General features: G+C 33.6%; 1 protein-coding gene and 1 long non-coding RNA gene across 6 annotated transcripts; both read left to right on the forward strand.

Moving 5' to 3' along the window:
• The first annotated feature begins 522 nt into the window (after positions 1-522).
• LOC114182460 (ribulose-1,5 bisphosphate carboxylase/oxygenase large subunit N-methyltransferase, chloroplastic) lies at positions 523-6,706 on the forward strand. Of its 3 annotated transcripts, none has more exons than XM_028069332.1 (13): positions 523-1,016; positions 1,355-1,430; positions 2,794-2,999; positions 3,138-3,224; positions 3,320-3,412; positions 4,196-4,350; positions 4,458-4,542; positions 4,627-4,713; positions 4,811-4,930; positions 5,316-5,417; positions 5,498-5,668; positions 6,003-6,048; positions 6,153-6,706. In XM_028069332.1, the coding sequence occupies exons 1-11, from the start codon at positions 684-686 to the stop codon at positions 5,663-5,665; spliced, it is 1,512 nt and encodes a 503-aa protein (XP_027925133.1). In that variant the 5' UTR covers positions 523-683; the 3' UTR covers positions 5,666-5,668; positions 6,003-6,048; positions 6,153-6,706. The 3 variants fall into 3 exon arrangements, with proteins under 3 accessions (XP_027925133.1, XP_027925132.1, XP_027925134.1); XM_028069331.1 differs by having other exon boundaries at positions 6,235-6,706; XM_028069333.1 differs by having other exon boundaries at positions 6,265-6,706.
• Positions 6,707-7,193: 487 nt separating this feature from the next.
• On the forward strand, positions 7,194-10,154 carry LOC114182594. Of its 3 annotated transcripts, none has more exons than XR_003604127.1 (4): positions 7,194-7,754; positions 7,883-8,008; positions 8,655-8,736; positions 8,819-10,154. It is a non-coding gene; the product is annotated as an uncharacterized LOC114182594 (long non-coding RNA). The 3 variants fall into 3 exon arrangements; XR_003604128.1 differs by having other exon boundaries at positions 9,783-10,154; XR_003604126.1 differs by having other exon boundaries at positions 8,655-10,154.
• Positions 10,155-15,148: the final 4,994 nt, after the last annotated feature.

A 15,148-nucleotide genomic window follows, 5' to 3' on the forward strand; every position in this document is an offset into this window, starting at 1 on the left:
AATTTGTTAAGTATTACTATTAAATGAGTTTAAGTTTTTTTTTTAAATTAAAAATAGTAAATTATATTAAATTATTAATGATAAAGTAATTTATTTAAATTTAGGTAACTTCCATAACAAATTATTTAAATTGTTCTTTAAAAATACTAAATATTTGTACTAAAATTCTATACTGATTTTTTATTTTCACTTTAAATTAGATTTTACAAAATTAGTTTTTATATAATCGTAATTTATAAAATTAAGGACTCACTTGAAATTCTTATCTCGAGATGAATTACATGTATTTAAATATAATAACACTTATGATAGTTATTTTAAATTATTAAACTGTAACACATTTTAATTTTATTACATGAACTATATAAATTTTAAATTATTTATTTATTTCATATGTTTTCTTTCTTTCATCTTTTAGTGCAAGTAAAATATTAAAATTTTATTAAATAAAAAATATTTAATTAAAACTCTAAATTTTATTAGAAAAACAACAGCTGTCCCTTTGTCCATTTTCTGTTTTCCTGTAAACCAAATTCTCATCTCCTTTTCATAGTCTTATCTTTCCCACTGCATTGACAGGAACCATACTTACAATACTCCAAATATCTCTTTAAACCAATCTCTTCTACAAACACTTCTTCTTGCACCAGAACTGAAACCCAATTTCGTTAAACCCTAACCCCATGGAACTCTCGCGTCTCTTTGTTTCCGACACGTGCTTCTTCTCCCCTCCGATTCGCTATTCCCCTGCGCCGGCACTATCCACCTTTTTCGCCGTAAACCTCCGTTTTAACCAACGCCGGAGGAGGAGCTTTTGCTCTGCCTCCAATCATGATACCTTACTTGCAGGCGGCGGTCCTGTAGTCGCCGGCGACGGAGAGAAGCACGAGGAGGACTTGAAATCTTGGATGCACAAACACGGCCTCCCGCCGTGCAAGGTTGTTCTGAAGGATAAACCTTGCCACAATGGTCCCCATAAGCCTATACATTACGTTGCAGCAAATCAAGATCTTCAGGTTCATTCACCACTCAAATAATTTCATTATCATTATTATTGCTGTTGTCGCGTGTGACTGTTTCATGAACAAATTACATTGACACCCGTGTTTCTTCGAAATTCATACTCATTTTATCTTTAGAGTAACCTCCTTGGCATAGAATATAATGCGTTTCTTGGTGAGTAGGGATTGTTCTTGTAATGTATTGCAAACATTAAGGGGTTTGTCATAGGAATAGAAAGGTAGGAGGATCGTGTGAATATTGGGAAAACCACAGTGGTGTTGATGTAATTTGGTCTTTCTTTGAAGGGGGGTTTTGTGATGATTTGCTCGGGGTTGTCTTTCTCTCGTTGCAGGTTGGCGATGTTGCATTCTCCGTTCCTAATTCCTTGGTTGTTACGCTGGAGAGGGTATTGGGGAACGAGACTATTGGTAATTGTGCAATGTTTTTATTCTATGGTCTTGACTTTGTCTTGCGCCTAGTCCCATTACTATACAATGCAGATTGCCTGTATTTCGACTTTTTAAAATTTTATTTGCTAATTTGCTAACAAGTGATGGAAATTAGAATATCTTGAAAATGGAAAAACGTCTACGCCTTGTTTGTTTATTGCTATTAAAAACATTTTTATATTCTCTGTTTTTCTTTTTTTTTGTTTAATCATTATGAAGCTTATGTGAAAGTGTTTGTCTCTTGAGTGTATTTCTTTTTGAAAGCTTGTTCCTTAATTATTTGAACAGAACATTTGAATGAACCAAAAGAAGAGAATGAGAAAACGTCACCCAACTGTTTTTTTTTTTTTTGGTTTTTAAGAATTTTCAAAATTTAGTAGATTTTGGATGAGAAATTGATTATCAGATACTAAGAAGTATGGATGGATTTTTGGTTCTTACTTCTTATAGGTTACGCTCATTCTTAATTTGAACACTGTGGATCTTAGAAAAATGAAGTTGATGATTCCTTCCTACGTGTTTATCCTTACCACTGGGTGTTATTGAAAATGTAGAAATATAGATCAAATTGAAAATGACTCCGCTTATAAGAACACAGACTATAGTATTTATTGATAGTTCGCGTGTATAATCTCTCAGTTTAAATTTAGTATTTAAGCTTTACTATGTTAAAAGTCACTCTCCAATTGATGGTTTTAGTAACACACGGCAAGGGCATAATTAAAAACAATTCTATGTAGAGGCCTAAATGGAGAAACTTTTTCGTACAGAGGCTAAATTAAATATGGTTGTCACCAGTAGGGAGCAAGAAATAACTTTTCTTTTTTTATTAGTTGTGATAAGATAATTTAGCAGTGTTTTAGGGGCACTGATTAGCAAGATTCTATTTTTCAGCAAACAAAGATAAGACCAATGATTGATTTTAGCATGTCATATCATGTCTTATATGGTGTTAAGTTCTTCATTGATATAGAGGACATTTCACAAGCTTAAATTATTTTATTAGGTTAGTGATAGATATTTTTTGGCAGTATGACACGCATTGTAATCAATCGTTCTGTGTTAGCAGGACATTAAAAACTGTTTGGAGTAGGTGTGGTCATTTTGGGCAACAAAATATGTATAGTCATGGAAATGAATCTGGCAAACACCTAATCTTGAATTCTTTTGCTGATTGGAAAAGACAGTTTATGTTCTTTTTACTACTTTTTGCTATTAATTTGTCTGTCAGTGTTGTCCAGGTGTAATTAAAGCAAGGTGTCAATGGATTTGGGGGTGTATTTTATTGTTTAAGTATTTTAAAATTGGAATTTATTCCCTGTGATTTTCATCCTTATTGCAGCTGAGCTATTGACAACAAACAAATTGTCCGAATTGGCGTGCTTGGCATTATATTTGATGTATGAGAAAAAACAGGGGAAGAAGTCTTTCTGGTATCCATACATCAGGGAGCTTGATCGTCAACGAGGTAGGGGCCAGCTGTCAGTGGAATCACCTCTTCTATGGTCAAAATCTGAGCTGGACTACCTGTTAGGAAGTCCAATTAAGGTTAGTCCCCCTCTGTACTGATTAATGATGTTACTATTATTCCATCTCCATTGTATTCATGAGCAGCAATATTAGGTTATCTTAATGCTTGATATTTTTCAAATATAACCAGGCTAAATTATGGTGTCTGTGATTTAGGATGAAGTTATTGAAAGGGTAGAAGCAATAAGAAAAGAGTATAACGAACTCGACACAGTATGGTTCATGGCAGGATCTCTGTTTCAGGTGATAAAAAGTACACTAGAACAAGTTCAGTTACTGAAGTAGCTATTTACATTTTGGCAGTTAGTTCTTATATTATATGCGTAAATATATTGCAGCAATATCCGTATGACATTCCCACTGAGGCTTTTTCATTCGAGATTTTCAAACAAGCCTTTGCTGCTATTCAGTCTTGTGTGGTGCATTTACAGGTTAAATTTCCTTGTTATCCTTACATATCTGTACAGGTTGTTAAATATGCATAAAAAACACCAAATTAAATAGTAGCTGATAAATCTTTTAAGTCTATTTTTATTTAACTCCGTGAGTGTTACATTTGTTCATGGAGTCAAATTACCTAAATCTGAAATGATGTAATCTTCTATGGTACAATTAAAGTTCAGGCAACAAAGTTTTACTTATTTGATTTAATTTGTTTATATATTTTAATTGATTGTTGGATTTGTTAGATGGAATGATAATTTTAAAAGAAAAATATACTATTAGTATTGTTACTATTGAATGTGAGTTTCATTGTGCATGGATATTATTATAGATCTAAATTCTTACTTTTGCACACTGCAGTAATTTTCTTGCAGTCCTCGGATAGCTGTTGTTGTCATTAAATTTGGTTCTTACTTTGATATTTCTTGCTAGATTTCTCATTGTTTATTTTTTTTCGGTAAAATATTTTTTAGTACTCTCTAAAATCTGTAAATTTCATTTTAGTCCCTTTCTAAGTTGTTTAGTAGGGTTGCAGTTAAAAGGGGGTTTAGAGGGACCTCATCGAGGCAACGAAAATGAACATTACATATTTTAGAGGGACCAAAACTATATTTTACCCCTTTTTTGTGAATATTCACATTGATAGACTGTGTTTTGCTTCTGCCATTTATTGTGTGCTGGGAGATCAGTGCTCTTCTTCTGTCTGGACAACAAGATTCCCTTCTTTCTGCAACTGACACAAATTGACTGCTTATCCTTTTCAAAATCAGAAAGTTAGTTTAGCTCGGAGATTTGCTTTAGTTCCCCTGGGACCTCCTTTATTGTCCTACCAAAGCAACTGCAAGGCATTGTTAACTGCTGTTGATGGTGCTGTTGAGCTTGCAGTTGATCGCCCATATAAAGCTGGGGACCCGATTGTCGTCTGGTATATTAATTCATTTTATTGCATATAATTGGAAAAAGCACATTGTTTGAGGACTTTTTGTTCTGTGTAGGAACTAGGTTATAAGATTTGCAGTTGGTCATTTTCAGGTGTGGCCCACAACCTAATTCAAAGTTACTAATAAACTATGGTTTTGTTGATGAGAATAATTCCAATGATCGTCTAATAGTTGAGGTATGAGTTGGACTTTTACTTTTGTTTTTTCCAGTATTCTGTTTAAATTCAAATTTAACCTTGTTGTTGATACAACTGTCCCAGGCAGCTTTAAATACTGAAGATCCACAATATCAAGATAAAAGAATGGTGGCTCAAAGAAATGGAAAGTCATCAGTTCAAGTTTTTCGTGTATTGATACTGAACCTACTAGTGTTTAAGGTTATTTAGAGAATAACCTTTAGGTATTTCGTGTATTTTATCATTAATTCCTTTTTTCAACCTTTAGGTATATTGTGGGAAGGAAAGGGAAGCTCTCTTAGATATGCTTCCTTATCTGCGTTTGGGCTATGTTTCAGATCCTTCTGAGATGCAATCTGTCATCTCCTCCCAAGGTCCAGTTTGTCCTGTAAGTTTGTTTCATCCTTTGTTTGTTTGAATTTAAAGAATTTTAAGAATGTCATGGTCACAGTCCAGTTTGTCCTGTATGTTTGTTTCATCCTTTGCTTGTTTGAATTTGAAGAATTTTAAGAATGTCATGGTCACAGTCCAGTATTTGTCTAATCCATTTGGTCTTTCATACATTGATATTTCATTACATGAGGGTTTGTTCTTGGAAGTGCTGTTATTAGTTAGAACGTGATTTTATTTCCCTTTTGGAAACAAAATTATCCTTAGTTAATTAAATGGAAAGAGTAACTCTTCTTATGTAAAAAGTTGATTCTATCTTAGTTAATTAAATGGAAAGAGTAACTCTTCTGATGTAAAACGTTGATTCTATCTGTATATTTTAGGTAAGCCCTTGTATGGAACGGGCTGTGTTGGACCAGCTGGCAGATTATTTCAAGACTCGGCTCGCTGGGTACCCTACAACATTGGCTGAAGATGAATCTATGGTAATGTTTCTATCATTAGAAGTTGTCATATAATGTAAGACTTGTCAACTTTTTCACTAACAATTTATGTATTTCATTAGCTGGCGGATGTTAATTTGAATCCAAAGAAGCGAGTTGCTACCCAATTTGTTAGGCTGGAAAAAAAAATGCTGCATGCCTGCTTGGATGCAGCAACTGATTTCATAAACCAGCTTCCAGATGACAGTATATCTCCCTGCCCTGCTCCCTATGCACCTTTATTAAAATGAAAGGTTAGACTCTGGTTTTAAACAGCATAATCATGCTCTTAGGGCTTGTTTGAATGAACTTTTCTGTAAACATTAATAGAAGAAAACAAGGAAAAATAAAAAGCTTTTCCATAAACTAAAATTAGCTATACATAATTTATTCTGGATGTTATCATATCTTAGCTTCTATATAAAGAAAATGTTAACTTAAGCATAAGCTAGTTTTAGTTTATAGAGAAACTTTTTTCATTTTTCTTATTATTTTAGTGTCCTATAACTGCTCATGGGGCAATTTATCCAAAATGAATTTGAAGATTTCTGCAGCGCAGTTCCCTAATTTTTGTCACATACTTTGTAGGAACTGGACGTCTGTACTGTACAAATATATGGATTTGGTGAACCAGGTCAGTAAAAATACATGTTCTTGATGTAGACCCTATTAGAAAGCCCCTGAATTAAGGGAATGTGTAGTTTACCGTCCTCAGCTTTGGTCTAAATGTGAATGTAGATTAGACTTCTTGAAGTTTGATTTTGGAAAACCATGATGCATAGGACCAGGAAATTTCTGAATAATATGATGGATTTCGTAGGTCAATTACAATCATATATTTGAATCACAGCTCAATGAACAATGATGCAAGAATTCTGGATTTAAAAGGTTACGGCTGTGCTTCATTCCCTGGGTAAGTAAGGAAGCATCATTGCTCAAATTTTTGTTTCACCTTACTGTAGTTGCACTGATCCTTATATTTGAGTGTTGGAACGACAACTTCTGTAAATGGAAACTTGAATCACAATATCTAATTCAATTGTGTATATAGTTCTATTAATTTTGTACGTCAAGTCATCTGATTGTAGTTTACTTAAAAAAATGTTTGAAAATGTTAGAAGTCACAAAAGTTATATTACTGTATAATGTTACGAATGTAGGGATAGGCTATTGTACTTTTCATCTATTCTTCCCAGAAACCAGCTAATGTGGTTTTCACACGGTAGGCTTGGTTGCAGTTTTATTGTCAGCAAAAGAAAAAAAATTATATATGAAAAACCAAATACAGATAATTGTTATATGTGATAAGGCTATTTTCCATCTGAACCATTCTCCTAACCTAATTGAATTTATTTACATCTTGAATCTCTTTTAAGTATCGAATTAGTTAATTTAGAATCCAGAGTTTTCATTTGTTGTCCAATCTATCTAAATTCACATACTTAATATCTTTCAAAAAGCCACAGTTCAGAGAAAAAAAAAAGTTGGTTAGATGCATGCAAAATTTACACTGCCCTTTCGCATGACGCGCATGTCTCTTAAGATATATAACATAACATGGGAATTTACGAAGAGAAATTTTGTTGAAACCTTCACTAAAACATCTACTTATAATAATCGAAAGGATCTTTAAGTTTTTCAAAATAAATATCTTACTAACATAAGGAATTAATATTTCAGAAAATGGAAATACACATTATATGAAGAACTCTCTGATATTGAGATGGATACAAAAGATCGAAAGTTTCAACAAAAGATATCTCACATAAAGAATCTCAAAGAAGAAATTCTAATGATTTTCTTAAAGAATTATATCAGTAATTTCCTTTTTATGCTGAACGCAAAGATGATCATCTACCATTAAATGTCTCCATGCTACAACAATCATCTTCATTTAAGAATAAAGAAAGACACAATTAAGAGAAGATATAGCAAAAGAAAGAAAGGAAATCAACATGAAAAGAAGGAACAAAAAGCTTTATAGATCATATCAGGATAGGAAAACGATCGTGTGACAAAGAAAATGTGACAAACTTTTTGACAAACTGACGTGACTTTAATTAAATGAATTTTTTAAGTTACAAAATATTTCACTGTACATGTGAGAGAGAAATGTGAAGGAAAAGGAGGTGGTTCACGAAACGGGGTTCTCTTTCACAAAAGTTGCTCTCGCGCTGGATTCAAAACATTGCTGGTTTATCAAAACTCTCCTTTTCGGTGCAGATTCAATTTCTTCAATCCCACCTGCACGAAACCCTTTCTTCCCCACGGTGGTTCACGAAAACGAGATTGCAGTAGAACGTTCCCGACGGTGATTGACGGAAAGCATTGAATTTGCAGGTTAGGTTTTTCAATTGGAAACCATAACTTTTTGGATTCAAATGCATTTTTGGGGTTTAGGGTTTTGATCGGAAACTGACGTGGTCCTTGTGATATGTGTGACAACTTTGTACCATTGTCGGAGCTAGGTCGAAAATTGAAGGTGTGGTGTTTACGGAGCTTACTGAGAACGTTATCAGGCCTTGGGCTGGCGATGGTGTCGTCCCATAAGTGGTTGAGGCCCACTTATTTTTTGGAATTTCAATTTTATTCTTGTAAGTGTCATTTGAAACTAGCTCCTTTAATTTGTGAATCCCCTATTTGTTTTGAAATGGTTTGTTGTGTTGTGGTGTTTGATGAAAGTATGATTGGATGGCTTAGTCTTACACACTTGTTGAATGAATTGTATTAGTTGGAAGGTTTATATTATTTGCATGCTACTAGTGTCAATGGTGAATAACATGCACCTAGTTAACACCATTTAAGAATTTAGATTGGAAATCTATTTCCAAGCACATTCTAATGTGCTAATTATTTGTTTAAACTTGGTTCTGTTTTTAATGTTGATTTACAAATTTTAGAATTGTGCACCACGTCATATTTTGTGAAAGAATTGTGCTTTGGAGTATTAGGAAGAGACCTTTGGAGTATCATGAGGTAGGTGTTTGAAATTTATTATGTATATGTAATTTAAAGTTTTTCATATTTTTTATAAAGAAATCATTGAGATTTATATTATTTGAATGCTAAAAGTTGCACTGCGTTTGCCACATAAACAGTTACAATTTGTTGTTTAATACTTTGGTCCTTGTTTTATGAGTTTGATTACTTTATTTGATCATGTGGTGTTGTATGTTTTATCCGTTTTGGTGATGTGCTTTTTTGGTTTTTATGATTGATTTTTTGTGTGGTAATTTTTAGTTTTTAGGTCGTTGGTGAGTGTTTGTTGATATCTCTACTAATTATGGATATGGAACAAGGTAATAGCTCCATTGAAAATAAGGTATGTAGTGTTATCATACATTTGATTTGTGTATGACATTTTAATAAGTCCCATTTGTTTAGCTGTTTAATTTTCTTTGCAGATACATTTGAGGCATTCTTGTGGAACAAAATATGTTGCATCTATTAACAATCAGTTAATAGTAGAGTAGAAGTTATTTATTCAAGGATTCTGTTTCGGATGGTTAACAATGTTGATGGAGTCTATGAAATTGTCTAGAAACCTTCTTAGTAAATTATGTTCTAAGCGGGATGAAGAGAGTGGATGTTTTCAAATTAGATCTTTATCAGTTGGATTTACTTTATTGGATGTTTGTCTAGGTCTTAGGCTTAGGGTGGTTGGTCCAAAATTCAATTTAAACGAAATCGAAGTGGAGAGTAATTGTAGGAAAATGTTTCAAACTAAGAACGTCGACTTAAGCACGTTGTATAACTTCCTTATGCGAAATAGGAAGGAAATTTTTGTACCTGACTTTTGTAGAGTTTATATATTGTTGGGCATTTGTGAATTTTTATTGCCAAATCGTAGTGGTAGGGTTTTTCCAATTCTGTTTAAGCTTGTAGATGATATTGAAGGTCTTGGAAATTTGAATTGGGGTGTTGTTGTGTATGAATACTTGGTTGGGAGCATATGTCATGCTTCTTTCTTGTTTAAGAGAGGTGAAACTAAACGACACTTCCATATAGATGGATGTGTATATTTGCTACAGGTATGAATTTTTGATTTTGTGTTTACTTTACTTGAATGATGTTGTAATATTTGTTGTCGATCGACAAATCTTCTTCATTCATATGTTTTGTATTTATGGGCTTATGAGCATCTGCTTATGTGGTCCTAAAAGGTTGATGTTTGTTAACCAAATTCCCACGTGTTTTGCATTGGATGAATGTGAAAATGGGTGATTTTGTCATAAGTCAAAGTTTCAATAAGAATTTGGTAATTTTGAATTTAGTTCCTTTGTTTTTGTAGTTATTACATGATTTTTTATTACATGCACTGATTTTTGGGTTGATTTTGAAATCTTGTGCAAATTATTTTTGATGTAGTTGCCTCACCAGAAGAGTTTGGTTATGTAATTGTCAGAGAAGCTTTTAAAGCCTTTGGTCGTGGTTTTGCTAAGAAGGTACACTTCACAGACAAGGATGGCTTAAAACTCGCGGTTGATCTACAAGAACATGTCTATAAGAAAGATTGGTGAAAAAAAATGCCACATGTCCGTGTAAACTTGTTCTGCATAATCCTTTATTGTGCTTGCCATTTAAGTTGTTAGTGATTGCCATTTAAAGTTGTAGGCTTAGTATAAGAAAACTATTTTGGCACCTTATATGCTTCCCATATCTTGGTGACACCAAAAAAGTTGTAGTGATTTTTGACTAAGAAAGATTGGTGAAAAGAAAATGCAAATTCATTTGCCACGTGTCCATGTAAACTTGTTGTGCACAATCCTTTACTGTGTTTCCATTTATGTAGTTAGTGATTGCCATTTAAAGTTGCAGGCTTAGTCTAAGGAAATGATTTTGGAACTTTATGTGCTTGCCATATCTTGGTAACACCAAAAACGTTATAGTGACTTTTTATAAGAAAGATTGGTGAAAAGAAAATGCAAATGAAGTTGCCACCTGTCCATGAAAACTTGTTGTGCAAAACCCTTTACCGTGTTTGCCATTTAAGTAGTTAATGATTGTCATTTAAAGTTGCAGGCTTAGTCTAAGCAAATGATTTTGGAACTTTATGTGCTTGACATATCTTGGTGACACCAAAAAAGTTGTAGTGATTTTTTATAAGAAAGATTGGTGAAAAGAAAATGCAAATGAAGTTGCCACCTGTCCATGAAAACTTGTTGTGCAAAACCCTTTACTGTGTTTGCCATCTAAGTAGTTAGTGATTGTCATTTAAAGTTGCAAGCTTAGTCTAAGCAAATGATTTTGGAACTTTTTGTGCTTGCCATATCTTGGTGACACCAAAAAAGTTGTAGTGATTTTTTATAAGAAAGATTGGTGAAAAGAAAATGCAAATGAAGTTGCCACCTATCCGTGAAAACTTGTTGTGCAAAACCCTTTACCACATTTGCCATCTAAGTAGTTAGTGATTGTCATTTAAAGTTGCAGGCTTAGTCTAAGAAAATGACTTTGGAACTTTATGTGCTTACCATATCTTGGTGAGACCAAAAAATTTGTAGTGATTTTTTATAGCAAAAGATTGGTGAAAAGAAAATGCAAATGAAGTTGCCACCTGGTCATGAAAACTTGTTGTGCAAAACCCTTTATCGTGTTTGCCATCTAAGTAGTTAGTGATTGCCATTTAAAGCTGCAGGCTTAGTTGATGAAGGATTATCTTGTTCCTTTTTAAGATTATTGAATATGGTGTGAGTTGATTAAGAAAACTAAGTGAAATCCCCACTGGACATTAAGATAGCAAGCTATCTAGATGTGAAGGTTCCTTTCATAAAACTCAAGAGAAGAAGATGATGGATTGATTCAAAACAAAAAGAAAATGGAAAGCACATAAACCATAGAAAACCAAGAACAATTAAAGGAAGAAGAAAACACAAAATGGAAAGAAAAGAAATGGTAAGAATGTGAGAAGCACGCCAACCTTGAAGATGAGTGGATGTGTGCCGCCACTTGCTATGCAAGATAAGGCTTAAAAGTATTCACTCCCTAGGGAGGAAACTCTCACAAATGGTTGAGACACAAGAGTGTTTTTACTTCAAAATGTTCAACCCTTTTACATGTCTAGGAGCACCCCTTATATAGAAGAGTTTAGGGGCCTCTAAGCAAATAAAAGATACCTAAGGATATCTCTACAAAAACCTAACCCTAGCTTCTAGAAACTAGGTCAAATAAGGTTACAAAAATGAGAGACAAAAGAGCCAACTATGGTGTGTGCAAGGCTAATTTCGTTCTAGCACAAAAGGAGACAAAGAATGTGTCTCATATGTCTCCAAAAAGTGACCAAAGTGTGCTAAAAACAAAGGAGACCAAAGGTACATAGGAACACTTGTTTTATGCCTTTTACTTTATGCTTTATGCCTTTGCTTTACTCTCTCCTCCACATCATTTATGCTCCCCAATCACCATGCGCCACCTAGCATTGCTTTCTTACTCCTAATTAACCTACAAAGCAAATAAACATAGATTAGCATGTTGGCTTAAGTCAAGTCAACTATAGTCAACAAGTCAAACCTAGTCAAAGGTCAACAAGTCAACTAAAGTTGATTCAACTAACTCAACTTAGGGAATCAAAAATAACAAACACAAATGAAAGGGATGAAGGATTAGTGAACTTCCTTTCTAAACATGCTTAGTCTTCTTAAGCATGTGCCTCCATCCTTGGTTGGGGTCAATCCTTCATCGTTGGTCTAAGCAAATGATTTTGGAACTTTATGTGCTTTCCATATCTTGGTGACACAAAAAAAGTTGTGATTTTTTATAAGAAAGATTGGTGAAAAGAAAATGCAAATGAAGTGGCCACCTGTCCGTGAAAACTTGTTGCGCAAAACCCTTTACCGCGTTTGCCATCTAAGTAGTTAATGATTGCCATTTAAAGTTGCAGGCTTAGTCTAAGCAAATGATTTTGGAACTTTATGTGGTTACTATATCTTGGTGAGACCAAAAAATTTGTAGTGATTTTCTGTAAGAAAGATTGGTGAAAAGAAAGTGCAAATGAAATTGCCATATGTCCGTGTAAACTTGTTGTGGACAATCAATTACTGTGTTTCCCATTTAAGTAGTTAGTGATTGCCATTTAAAGTTGCAGGCTTTGTCTAAGCAAACTATTTTGGCACCTTATTTGCTTCCCATATCTTGGTGACACCAAAAAAGTTGTAGTGATTTTATAATAATAAAGGTTGTTCAAATGGAGTCTGAAATCATGAAGGAACCTCTCCTTGGAAACCTTTTGAGCAATATCACTTACATTGTTTGCCATTTAGGTTTTAATTGTTTGACTTTTAATCCTGCATTCTCTGATTCACCATATGCGTATCGCCTACCCACACGTTAGTGGGAAACATGTTATCCAAATACGATTTCGTCGTTTGCTACTTAAGTTTTCACTGTTAGCCATTCAAACATCCTTCCTTTTTTTAAGAAACATATTTTTGAAGATTATGTGCATGGCACAAAGTCATAAGACAAAACAAAATCCAGTGATTTATTTGCAGCCCACAACATGTATAGACCCAATTATGCACTGAAATAACGAAAAAAATGTGCAGTTGTTGCAATGGTGAAATTCATTTCAAAATTAATTGATGAGCGAAGTGGGAAAGCTTTTGCAAAAAATTACTACTGCATTTGCCTCTTAATTTGTCATTGTCTGCCCCATAAACATTAGTACACCCGATATCATGTCATGTTTGGATTGGGAAAGTGTGCATTTTAGCCTGCAGCAAAGGAGTTGCAATACAATTTTGACACGACTATGGCAAACATGTTGTTCAATATAACTAACTGAGTTTGCCATATAACTAATTAGTGTTTGCCCCTTAATTAGAAGTTCAAATCCTAAACATTAATACATTAAACAAACATGATACTATGAATGAACATTCATACATGGAAACAAACATAATTTATCAATTGTCAACATTCGATGATGTTGCATTTGATGTCTACCTAAGATCAGTTGAAGATACTTCATGTATTGGAGGTTTTAGTTTTTTCAAGATCTCGTCGACGTTCACTTCTTCTCCTTGCCTGTTGCGTAGTAGAGTGACAGATGCCTTCACTAGATCCTCAGTTGGGGGGCATATGTCGAACTTGAATACCTATTGATGTATGAAAAAACTTGTTAGTAAATTTATTTAGTACATAATAAGTTATGACTTATTTTATACATTATGTATTACCTTTACCATGTTCCTTATTGTTATGTAAGGTAATGAGTTGTGGAACTTGCCCGGAAAAATGCAACCTATTTAAGTTGAATTTGAACAATTTAAGTTTTGATAGACAACAAATATTTCAATTTCTCTTATGTACTAAAGGAATAAGAATTAGGAAAGTACATCTTGTAACAGCATCACTGAGCCAATACCAATGTTTGGACCAAATTGTCCATCTTGTACAACTTTCTTATGGACACTAGCCTTAGCGGTTCTAGATTGATCCTACATAAAAATTAAAGTACTTGTATATTTTCATTTCAAAAAATTTTGCATTTCGGGTACAAACTTATTGCCACTTAGCTTGATGGTGATTGTTATATCACCCAATCCGTTGTGCTTGCAGTCCTTCACAATGCATGCAAGAAAAGCTAACCTATCCTCATCCAACGAATTTTGGGTATGTAGTTTTGCATATAGTTTTCTTAGGAATTTCATGTCACCATCACCAACCAAACCTGCATTAGAGTTTAATAAATAATTTCTTCGAAATTATAATGTAAAACAAACTTGTATGACGTTTATAACGTGACACTTGATAAACATTCCCACCCATTTCCATGGGTTGGAGTTGAAGTCACGTTCGTATGTTGCATCAGCTATTTACTTCACAAATTCTTGTGTGTTTTTGGCTTCATTTGATTCCTTGTTTAATAAAACTGCTTTCACATTACCTGCTAGACCAAGAATAAGATCAATATTTGAGTTGCATTTTTTGAAAATTGTTTCCATGTTTGAGTCATCAATATCCAACCCCTCCCACGGTTCCATTTGCGCAGCTGCATTTGAATGGAAAAAAAGTCATTATGTTAATGAAAATTTATGTAAAATAAGATAATAAAAAAGATGATTTTTTTTTGGATAGTTATACGAACAATGCCATTGCGAGAATTGAAGTAAGAAATTCTTACCTCTTATATGGTGAAAGGTTCCTCAAGTCAGATATGTTTTCTTCTCTTTAAGATTTATTGAAGTGCAACCATATTTATATCACTTTAAATTACTATGGACAAAATTACCAATTTACCCTGATACTTACTTCTTAATCACATTTTCATTTCACCGAAACGCGTACTGTTGTATTGTATTAAGTATTGATGCCCCATCCACCCACCTGGGTCATTCAATGCACAAGGATGCAACCAAGATAGCAATTCATCTCCCACTTATTATGCAATAGTGACTTCGCGCCAACTTCCTTCATTATCTCACCCAACTTTCTTCAAGCTCCGTGGTTGTTCATACACGAGGTAAGTACATCATTCATTGCTACCATAAATGAAGCATTCAATACAATGCGCTCCATCTTTGATAGTTGCAGAACATACCTAAAAATATAATCTTTAATTTAAAGTTCAACAATCATAGGATTTTGCGAAAAATCTAAACTTGATCCATAAAGAATCCCGTAAAGATATAGTTGTTTTACTTTCCAATGTGTAGGCCATGGCCTATATAGTTGTCTTACCGATAAATGTTCAGTAGAAGTTGATATTCATTGTTTTTTTCATTTTTTTTAATGTA

Source organism: Vigna unguiculata, chromosome 4, assembly GCF_004118075.2.
Source record: "Vigna unguiculata cultivar IT97K-499-35 chromosome 4, ASM411807v1, whole genome shotgun sequence".
NCBI classification, from domain to species: domain Eukaryota; kingdom Viridiplantae; phylum Streptophyta; class Magnoliopsida; order Fabales; family Fabaceae; genus Vigna; species Vigna unguiculata.

What these genes read in the sequence shown, in the direction of transcription:
- LOC114182460 (XM_028069332.1), top strand. Translation starts at nt 684, where the DNA reads ATGGAACTCTCGCGTCTCTTTGTTTCCGACACGTGCTTCTTCTCCCCT. An exon ending in CTTGTGTGGTGCATTTACAG is followed by an intron (nt 3,413 to 4,195) that starts GTTAAATTTCCT and finishes TTTCAAAATCAG; the next exon opens with AAAGTTAGTTTAGCTCGGAG. An exon ending in ATGATCGTCTAATAGTTGAG is followed by an intron (nt 4,543 to 4,626) that starts GTATGAGTTGGA and finishes CAACTGTCCCAG; the next exon opens with GCAGCTTTAAATACTGAAGA.